General features: G+C 37.2%; 1 protein-coding gene across 1 annotated transcript in view; it reads right to left on the reverse strand.

Annotated features, from left to right (window-relative positions):
- The window catches only part of atg2a (autophagy related 2A), a 35,647-nt gene that overhangs the window by 9,938 nt on the left and 14,328 nt on the right, over positions 1-11,381 (reverse strand). Inside the window, 19 exon segments of the mRNA XM_016277449.1 lie at positions 287-413; positions 485-655; positions 1,234-1,310; positions 1,402-1,472; positions 1,555-1,647; positions 1,730-1,836; positions 2,492-2,572; positions 2,672-2,856; positions 2,984-3,134; positions 3,262-3,419; positions 4,014-4,177; positions 4,392-4,534; positions 4,611-4,779; positions 4,919-5,006; positions 5,512-5,776; positions 5,907-6,074; positions 6,174-6,272; positions 7,530-7,671; positions 7,757-8,009. Of these exon segments, the coding sequence (XP_016132935.1) occupies positions 287-413; positions 485-655; positions 1,234-1,310; positions 1,402-1,472; positions 1,555-1,647; positions 1,730-1,836; positions 2,492-2,572; positions 2,672-2,856; positions 2,984-3,134; positions 3,262-3,419; positions 4,014-4,177; positions 4,392-4,534; positions 4,611-4,779; positions 4,919-5,006; positions 5,512-5,776; positions 5,907-6,074; positions 6,174-6,272; positions 7,530-7,671; positions 7,757-8,009 (2,712 nt within the window).

Raw genomic sequence — 11,381 nt, forward strand, 5'->3', positions numbered from 1 at the left:
TGATAAAGAATATCTCTTTGGTTTTGAGACTTTAGTCTTTGCAACTTCAGGAATCTTATCTATGCACAATCAGCTTGTAACACTCCAAAGAGAAAGGAAAACTTGAAATCGCATCATATGACCCCTTTAACTAAATGCCACATAAACATCTGGATTAGTCATGAAACAACTACATAAACTTAAATGCCACACATTTTGTTGTTATAGACATGCCTTTATATATAAACTAGGGCTGCACGATTAATCGCAAGCGATATTTAACGCGCAACAACTTCCAAAGTCTTACCAGAATCTTGGGTGTCTTCCTGTAGGATTCTCTCGGTGTCAATCAAGGCATCTGTGAGGTCACACTGGTTAATCTCTGCTGTCTCTGCTGGAGGGCAGGGTGGAAGGGAGGCAGGACTTTCTGACAGCTAAGAGAGAAATTTTAGAGTTGAATACAAATGGGAGAAAGCAGCTATACTAAAGCTGTAAAAAATCATACCAGAAGTTTCTGTCCGGCGATCTCTGTGGGGGATGTGTGGCGAGGGGGAGGGTGAAGATCGCCCTGGGAAACCAGGTACTGCAGCATGTTAACCAGAGCAGCGCACGAGTCGGCACAGGTGTGCACGTGAACTACATTATTAGAACAACGAAGCTCGAACAACGGCTGAGTCTGCAAATATTATTAAAGAATCACAGATAGTTATTAACAAAATGGAAGATAAAAACAGAGTTAAAAAAATGCTGCTACTGCATAGTCCAGCATTGTGTCAGGCTATAATTAATCTAAAACGACATTTTATGTAATTACTGTATAATTTTGTAACCTTAAAAGGAATATATGCAATTCATATGCAGTAAAATAAATTTGTCACATCCCATGATTAAGAGACTTGCAAGAAAGATAAAATGTGAAATAGACTGCTAAACCTAATTAACTAGTAAACTAGTTTAATTTAAAGATAATAAATAATTAATATAAAATATATAAATAATTAACATTATATTAAAATATCACAAATATTTTTTTTATAATAATAATTAATATTATTATTACTTTTAACTAATTAACATAAAATCTTGATGTTCAAAAAAATAAAACTGGGACCTGTCACTGGCCAACTACCTATGCAACGCAGTTATATAAATTCATTTACTTACAATGCACACTGTAAAAAAAATTATTCTCTGTATAATATAATTGAAATGCTAAGAAATCTTCAAGCCAGCGGAGGTTGGCATGAAACTAACCAGTTTCCTTGAGTCAGTTCCTTTCCAAGTTGTTATGGCCAGTTCCAGCAGATCAATGTCTAACACACACACATAGTCTGACACAGATAAAAACGATATGATTAGAGGTGGCCCACCTATAGACATTAACGCAAAAACAAGATTTTAAAAGCTTTGTTTGTTCTGTACCTCGTCTCAAATCCACAGTATCACTTTCACATTTATCGGACAGGTACAATGCAGAGTCATCCAAGATAAACCTAAAAGAAGATTTCAGAGCTGTTAGGGCCAATCAAATAATTTCAGCGCAACCATTTAAGATCACACCACAGTGACAAGTACCTGAGGTGAAAGGTCGCAGTGTCCACAATGATGTTGCTGGATAAAGAAAAGGACTCAGCTGTAAACAAAACTCGCAGAGGAAGATAAAGCGGCCTGCAGGGAGAAATGAAAAAGAAAGTTTACAGAATGAACTAAGAGTATCTGTGAGACCAAACATTCAGTGTTACTACAATACCTGTAGTCCACTGCACAGGTGGCCAGGTGAGTGTGAAGAACCGTGATGACAGCAGGTGGGGTGTAGCCTAAAATGTCATCATCAATGACATCAAGGAAATCAACAATCTGTATAGAGAACAGTGTTATTATTATTAACTGAAACTAAAAACCCATTTGAGTTATTTGCATTAATGTTGACTGAAACCTAACAATTATTTTTATTACAGCTAGTTGCAATATAGTAGCAACATTTCTCATTTAATTCGGTTTAACTTGATGTACTAAAATAACTAAAACTGGATTAAAAATGAATGAAAACAAAACACAACAAAATTACTCAAATAAAAATGGAAAAAATTAAAATAACTAATTAACATATTAATAAAACCTATAAAGTATCTCAATGTTACTAAAATAGCATTGATAATGCAGAAAAAATATCAGAAATAAATAATTACTACAACTAATAATAATAATACATAATTGAAGTCAAAACAGTGATGTTAAAACTAAAGCCACTACAAAATAAAATTTATAAAAAATTATATATAAAACAAATAAATCTAAATATTAGATGAAAAACCTAAAAGAGTTTTAAGTACTTTTAAGAAAAACTTGCCATAGCAACTAATTGACATACATTTCTGTTGAAATGACTAAAACTGAAATAAAAACAGATTCAATCTAAATTTGTGGATTAAAAATCCACATTAGCCAATCATTCATGACAGATCCACACACCTATTTTAAGTTGATATCTAATCTAGTTACCAACAGGTACCTGCTCATGCCAGCTATGATTGGTTAACGCCATGTGATGTCGTAAAGTTGCACCATGGAGTCGCAGTGCGACCAGAAACTCCTGCAAAGAAAATGAGATGAATACTTATAAATGACAAACAAACAATCATCCCATAATTAACCCAACTGACAGCCGACAAGAAGATGAGATAACACAGACCTTAACATTCCTTTCAAGATCTAATGTGATCTTGATGGCAGTCGACAGCATCTGAACGTCGGTTTCTCGGCCACTAACACTACTCACTCCCACCTCTGTGGGATAAATGGTAGGGTCCAGATGACCCGGGGAAGTGAATCTGGGCATTTCCAGTTTCACAGGAATAGGGGAGTCTGGGACCTCGGCTATATAAAGAGCCAAAGACACAAAAGTAATTTATTGCATTTCAGAACAGGATAACAACTTTTTCCCATGCAATAACTATAGAAGTATAAGAGACTAGATGTCATTTTAAATGGTTTAACAGCTCACCTTTATGGTACAGCTCTACTCTTCTGCTTTCTACGGTAAGGAAATTGAGATTGGGATTGTTCTGGTGTTGCGTTACACTAAAAATCTTTCCTCCTTCCAAGTCCAAAATGAGTTCTCCATGACAGAGGTCCATTTTACGTCCAGCTTCATTCTTCAAAGGAATGGTATCAGAATTTGATGCGAGTAAAGTGAAACTTTACTGCCACTGGTGTCGACTTCTATAATTTTGCCATTGTGACAACGCTACAATTTCTCACAGTTTTTTTTTTTGCATTTACCTTGCAATCCGTCATAGCTTGGAGACGACCTTTGCCAATCAGAACTGTTAAACAGAGCAGACTGAGGCCGTGGCTGGACTGAGGCTCTAACTGTTTCCTTTGTTTTGATTGGTTGGTTGAGAAGAACAGCGGTGGCTCCTCCTCCTCAGAGTCAGATTCTGGGTGAGTGAAAAAAATAATAATCTTTAACTGAAGCCAAAACACTGTTGTTGCTGTTAACTAAAATTATTTAAAAAAAAAGAAAAAAATCTGATATAAAAACTTGCCTTAGCAACCAATTTAAATAAAATAAATGTAAGATTAAATGATTAAAACTAAAAGCGTGGCTGGACTGAGGCTCTAACTGTTTCCTTTGTTTTGATTGGTTGGTTGAGAAGAACAGCGGTGGCTCCTCCTCCTCAGAGTCAGATTCTGGGTGAGTGAAAAAAATAATAATCTTTAACTGAAGCCAAAACACTGTTGTTGCTGTTAACTAAAATTATTTTAAAAAAAAGAAAAAAATCTGATATAAAAACTTGCCTTAGCAACCAATTTAAATAAAATAAATGTAAGATTAAATGATTAAAACTAAAACTAAAATCTATTAAAACTATATAGAAATATTTAAAAAAACAAAAAAATTAACAAAAACTACAATTAAAATTAAGACTGAAAATATAAAAGTAGAAGCATGTACTAAATATTAATAATTGTAAAAATAGTATATAAAACAAGTCAAAATGTTCACAACTCAACATATGAAACAAATGAGCATGACTGACCCAGCCTGAAGGCAGATTTACAGAGGTAAAATTCATCCTTCTCAGGCCTGTGCTGGTGGGAGGGACTACGAGAACTTTGAAAAGAAGGAGGAGGAGCAGGAGGAGGGGACGGAGGAGGTGGAGGAGGTTCCCACATCAACAGATCATTATTAATCCTGGGGAGAAAGAGATAGTGGAGGTTGACATCAGTCAAACATGGCTTTATTTTTACATGGCATTTATTTTATTTTACTTATTTCATTTGTACCCAACACAAATGCATATATTCTGAAATGGACATTAATTCTGAAAAGGGCATTTCAAAGTCAATGTTTAGAGATAATTTTTTCAAAAGTTCATTCTCTTGAATGTGTGAGTGTTGAGCAATACCTGTTATAGATGCTCAGAAAAGCCTCTTTACTGGGAAGGAGAATGTAGGCTACAGGAAAGGTGATATCAACTACATACTGACACTGACAGATACACTGAGTCTGAAACTCATCCATCTCCTCTGGGTCTGCTGGGATCACCATCTGAGACAGAGACAGAGAACGAGTCAAGTACAGGAATGAAAGAAAGACCGACAGACAGCCAGAACGATGGACGTACCTCTTCTGTCTCAAACATAGTGCGGCTGGAGGAGAAAGGAGAGCTGTTCTTCTCTCGGAGTTCACAGGGGTTCTCTAGAGACATGGAGCCCAGCCCCAGATCCCTGTTCACCCCTTCACACACACCCGTACTGTCAGAACCCGCTCCTTCATTCACTCGTATCTGAATCCTATAGATGAAAAAAGAGGGGAAACTAAGAGAGGGAACTGCAAATGCTTTCCTAAGTTTTCTTCCAACTAAAGATTTGTATGACACATTGTATTGAACTCAAAGCATAATCTCAGACACACATACACTCTCTAACTGACCTGGGAATGCCATCAGGGTTCTGTGGATCTGGGCTCTTTTGCACACGGATACAGGGAAATGCCTCTCCCTCCCAGCCCTCATACACTCCTAAAACACACACATACACACTCCAGGTGAGTTTAGAGAGAAAATACCACTGCATCCTGAACACTAGACCTTAAAATTAATCCAACCAGACTGAAACAGAAACAGAATTTAATAAAAAGAGTTTAGATCCACCAGGATTTGATCGAATCGTTATTATTACAGGGATAGTAAAAAATATATTTTGAGGAATGTTGGCAACCAAACAGCTGCTGGTAGCTACTGGCTTCCATAGCATGGACAAAAAAAGAATGGAAGTCAACGGCTACCAGCAACTGTTTAGCTACCAACATTTGTTAAATTATATTTTCTTTTGCGTTCAGAAAAAGAATGATTCATGAGAATGAATAAATGGTGACAAATTTTTAATTTTTGGGTGAACTATCCCTTTACATTTTAACATTATAAACGGTCACTATTGTTTAATTTAATGTGTCCTTGCTGTATTAATTGCTTAGAAGAAAAAAAACCATATATGACAACTGAAAAAAATAAATGGACGCCTCACCGTGCATATCAGTGAAACAGGCCTCCAGTAGTTTGGTGAGTTTGGCCCCTGGGCTGCAGGGGCCGTCCTGCTGAAAGTCTGGCCCCTGCTGAGACTTCAGCTCCAGATTAGAGATCTGCAGGCTCAAGATCTCATTTCGCACTGCACACTGGCTCAGGGGCCGCCTCAGCCCCAGGGGTCGAAGGTCAGGGATGGGGAAACGGACCTTCAACACGGCATAAGGAGATTGAAGCAGGAGAGAAGAATGGAGCTCCAACAAATGAGACTGCAGAGAAAAAGACAGAGGATTAAACCATACATTACAAACAATGTCACTATGTAAGGTTAAAAAATAAACCATTTTTGCTGAGGTAGGGGTATTATGTTGTTGTTTTCGATCAGGAGAGTTTAGTGACCTCTGCAGCCTGCGCTGTGTTTCTTTGAGATGGCACTGGACAGTGCCTCAGGGCCTGCAGGATGTCCTCCAGTCGGCCTATAATGTCCAGGTCCAACTCAGAGATGAGCTCCCCGAGCTCGACTCGCAGAGAGCTGTCCCTGCGTATCACACGACGCCTGCTTCCACTCTATAGGAGAACAGGAAAAAACGTTTTATATAGATCTATCGCTGAAAGTATAAAAGACACAAACACTTCTCACAAATCAATGTCATAGGACTGTAGTACCTTACGCATGTGCTTCTCAGACAGACTGTGGTGGAACTGAGCGCAGGGTCTGGCAGTGCTGCCCATCGTGAAGAGACCAGCTGACTGGAACTTCAAAAGCTGGGAAAAGAAAATGTGTGGGCGCACATGCTCATTTTAAAGGAACTCTTCCAGAACCTTCATCAGCCTGCATGATGTCTCCTGCTGGATTTGCAAACGTTTGGCCAACTCACTTGTCGTAACTCAAACTGTATTCACATCTGTTTAAAATTCTCCCTGGAGCAGTTGGCAAAGCCTTGGACGTGTGACTGTATTACACCATTACACCACTGTAATAATCTGGTGACCAACTGGTAATTTTCTGATTTTAATGGCTGTTTGACTGTTTTGACAGTTCAGATTGTGGTCTAGAGGGCAACAGCGATTAAAAATTAAACACAATTCTCTACAAAATGATGCAACAAAAGAGAAAGTGTTGAATTAAATCGTTTTTTTTTTTTTTTCACGTACAAAAAGTATTCTCGCATTCATAAATTACGGTTGAACCACTGATGTCACATGGACTATTTTAACGATGTCCTTACTACCTTTCTGTACCTTGAACGTGCCAGCTGAATAGCTGTTTATGCAAGGACAGAAAGCTCTCAGATTTCATCAAAAATATCTTAATTTATGTTCTGAAGATGAACCAAGGTCTTACAGGTTTGGAACAACATTAGGGTGAGTAATTAATGTCAGAATTTAAATTTTTGGATGAACTATCCCTTTAACAATGAGGTTCAATCCCTTAACATTTGTTAATGCATTAGATTAGATGTGATTTGAGGAAAAACATAATTGCGATTTTCCTGATAACAATTGTGATTGTGATTTCAAATGTGTTTAGGTTTGCTGTGCTTGTTTGTAGGGCTGAATAATAAATAAATAATATCCAAATTTCAGAATTTTCAAATGTTCAAACCATCCAGCTTTTATTTTGAAAGAAAGCTGCAGAGTAGCTGAAGAGCTATTTTGTTGACATGCATGTATTTATTTAAAATGCAGCCTTTTCAATTTGATAATCACACTAAGCAATACCACAATTTCAGTTTTATTTATTTTTATAAATCAACATTAACCTAGATACACATTGTAACCAATACACATTGTATTAATGTTATTAAAATAAAAGTTAGTTCATAATATTAATTTACGCAAACAAATTGAACTTCACTGTAAGTTTACTACCATTTTTACTACCATTTTATATAAGTGGACTTGAGCTGAAATAAAAAATAAAAATAAAATATTGTTTTAAAATCTAAACTGTAACTCAGATTTTGGTAAACCTTGATGACTCACCAATCAAATTATTATTATTAAAATTAAAATTATTACCTCTGTGTACTGTGGACCGCCCGAGTCCCACAGGCACTCCAGCAGTTCCAGCCTGCTGAAGGAGAGGTCAGAGGTCGTGGCTCGGGTGTGCCGCCCTGCGCTACGCATCTCACAAGCCAGCTGCACTGCTGCACCGGTCACCCTAATGACCAGAGGTCAGAGAGAGTCAAAAGGAGTGTGGACATGCATATACCGTAGGTGAGCATAGCAGGTAATTCCTGCCATACCTGATGTGGGAGTGGGGACATGCTTTAGCAAAGTTTCCTCTCAGATTGTGCAAGTCTCTCTCACTGAACATGCTGTCCTTAAAGAACCCAAGCTCACGGAAAAACAACTGTGACACCTCAGCCAATGAGGACAGCCCATCCGGCCCGGGAGGCGGGTCCTGCTCTAACAGAGTAAGTGTGACTCCGCCCAGAGAGAGGCGGAGCAAGGAGTCTGGTTTCAGCGGCTCTGATTGACTGCTTCGAGATGACCGTTCTATTGGGGGGAAAAAAAACAAAGACTGATGACGGATTGCAAGAGAAAGCTATAATTGAACGCAGTGACACACACAACATGTGTTGCTTAACTCAGGTTTAGATACATACTGGGAGGTCTGCTACATTGAGGCAAACTAGATAAGGATCCTGGTACAGGATAACGACGAGGACAGTTGAGCATTCCCTGTAAGAGACATATAAAAGTGCAAGCCAATCATACACTGTACATAGATAGCTGATGAATAACAGGTTGATGGACTTTTTTATTTAAACATTGCTGCAAGTGAGTTTTGAAAATGTAGCCTATCAATTAATATGTGGTCAGAAAAAGTGCATGCATAATAATAAGAATAAAAGATAAAAGAATTAGTAAAATAGTGACATGCTATACAGCAAATCAAATGCATCTTTACAAAAAAAGTTTTTGCAAGCTGTTCAAACCAAGTCTGGTGCCAATTTTTTGTCATTCTCTGAAAAACGTTTGGACACCTGAATGAACATCAGAAATACAAAATATACTGAACTTAATTAGAGATGACCTTCATAACAGCACTGACCTGTGGAGACAGAGGGTTTGTTTGAACCAGGCTGCTCTGGCTATGAATGGACGACTCCATATCGCTGTCTGACAGTTCACTCCCAGAGCGTGTTGACAACACACTGCTGGTCATACAGCCAAGACCCATCGAATAAAACATCTCTGAGAAACAAGAGACAAAAATACGAAATTTTGGCAAATAATGAACTTTAAATAGTTCCAGAAAATGAAAATCAGGAGAATAAAATCAGACATTGCAATTTTCGTCAAGAGCCTGAATCCTCACTTGTAAAATGTATGTATGATCAGATTTAAACCTAAATTTCATGGATTTCATCCAATGTGAAAGTGAGGAACAAATTGGGTTTAAGACAGAAACTGACGTGAAAATGTTCTTATGCATTGCATACACCAACTGAATAGCAAGTGTACAAACTTTCTGGCATTCATATAACTAACAGTTAATCAATTAATTCAACATTGTATGTGAAAATGTAAAGATAAATAGGGATATACAGTGGTCAACATTTAAAGTGGATCAAAACCTTTCATCAACACCCTAAAACAGCTGAGTTTTACCGTTTTCTAATCCATTCAGCCGATCTCTGGGTCTGGCGGTAGCACTTTTAGCTGCAGCTTAGCATAGATTATTGAATCTGATAGACCGTTAGCATCTCACTCCAAAATGACCAAGGAGGTTCGATATTTTTCCTATTATCTAGCTGGGGACTATTTTCAGGCACTGCGTAATATCATTGCGCCTGCTGCACCCATGGTAAGGCAGCAAAGTTCCTTGATTATTATGCCTGGAATGAGAGTATATTTCCTAGCCATATCGGCCTAGAAAATCGCAACTTTTCATTTTCCGTCGGTCTTAGTACACGATGTAACTAAAGAAGAGTCAAGTTTTAAATAATAAAAATATAGAAACTCTTTTTAATTATACAGAAATACTTTGATGACAGACTTTCCTCAGGCATTTCAGAATGACCAAAACAACATATAGATGCTGTGAACGAGATCGGTTTGCTGGTTATTCAAGTTACCCCGTCTCATAGTGCAAAGTCACATGACTTTTTCAATGCGCATGGTAGAATTTATTCGGTAAATGTGCTTCCATTGTAGTTTATGCACATTTTTTCTTATCGGATAAAAAGTTTTATCCTACTCAATTGTGATTGTTTAGAATTTATGCGCATCTTGGCATTTCCATCCAGCAATTTTTATGCGATATTCCAAAATAAGCATAAAAACAGGTGGATGAAAACATAGCTACTGTAAACATATGAAACTGAATGTCAGGTTGAGCATATTGCATTGTGGAATACATTATTCCACAATTTAGTTGCACACTACACAATTTAGCAAATGTCATTCATAACAAAAAATCATTTACTTGCTGAAAAAAATCTAGTAGTAATATAGTAGTATGCCAATCTGAACATACCCATAATTACAATCAGTCATCTACAATAACCCTAACAAAATATTGACTCTCCTCGTCTCACCTCCGTTCTCCATGCTGGTGACATATGGTTCTGCTTCCAGCTCCAGATCTCTGTCATACATTTCTGAGTTCAGCTGCTTACTAAGATCCTCTTCAATCAATCGCAGATCATCAGAACCCAGAGGCCTAGAAACACCCCCACCGGACACACCCCCACCACCGCCATCTGACAACAGAGAGAGAAAGAGCACAGTCATTCCACTGGACACTGTCAATCAGACTTGTACATCCAGGCATAAGAACAGGGTTTTTTTCACAGGCGATCTCCATTTTGAACAGCAGCTAGCACACCCACCACTAGTCTAGTTGTTGTTTATAGATCAATATACTTATGGTGCTTATGCAACCTAGGGGTTAGACAGTAGAATATGTTTTAGCATTTTAATAGTAATAGAATTATTCATTTAAATAATAGAATATCAATCATGTAAAACATATTATTTTTATATGTTTATACAATATATTTTTATATGTATATACAATAATTTATTTAAATATGTGTTCAGCATGTGTTCTAATCACTACATAAAATAGAAATAAGGTAGAAAAACATAGTATATTTTTTATATTTTTCTTGATAACCTCTTGTGCATTATCTATATATATATATATATATATACACATACACACACACAGCGGGTAAAATAAGTATTGAACACGTCACCATTTTTCTCAGTAACTATATTTCTAAAGGTGCTGTTGACATGAAATTTTCACCAAATGTCGGTAAAATCCGAAGTAATCCAAACATACAAAGAAAACAATAAAAATAAGTTCATAAATTAAGTTATTGAACCACTGACATTTATTTAATACTTAGTACAAAAGCCTTTTTGGTAATGACAGCTTTAAGACGCCTCCTCTATGGAGAAACTAGTCGCATGCATTGCTCAGGTGTGATTTTGGCCCATTCTTCTACAGTCTTCAAATCTAGAAGTTTCTGTGGGCCTCTTCTATGAACTCTGATCTTTAGTTCTTATTTTCTATTGGATTCAAGTCAGGTGATTGGCTGGGCCATTCTAGCAGCTTTATTTTCTTTTTCTGGAACCAACTGAGAGTTTCCTTGGCTGTGTTTGGGATCATTGTCTTGCTGAAATGTCCACCCTTGTTTCATCTTCATCAAACTGTAGGTGTTGGGACAGAACCAGCTAATATTAATTTCCACTGACAAGGGGCTGGATTGCTTCCTAGTTACTGATAGATTTCAGCTGGTTTCTTGGCTTTCCATGCCTTTTTGCACCTCCCTTTCTTCATGTGTTCAATACTTTTTCCCTGTGTCATTCCATTCTATTACACATAACTTAATTTCTGAACTTATTTGTTTT

Source organism: Sinocyclocheilus grahami, unplaced genomic scaffold (assembly GCF_001515645.1).
Source record: "Sinocyclocheilus grahami isolate Dianchi unplaced genomic scaffold, SAMN03320097.WGS_v1.1 scaffold112.1, whole genome shotgun sequence".
NCBI classification, from domain to species: Eukaryota; Metazoa; Chordata; class Actinopteri; order Cypriniformes; family Cyprinidae; genus Sinocyclocheilus; species Sinocyclocheilus grahami.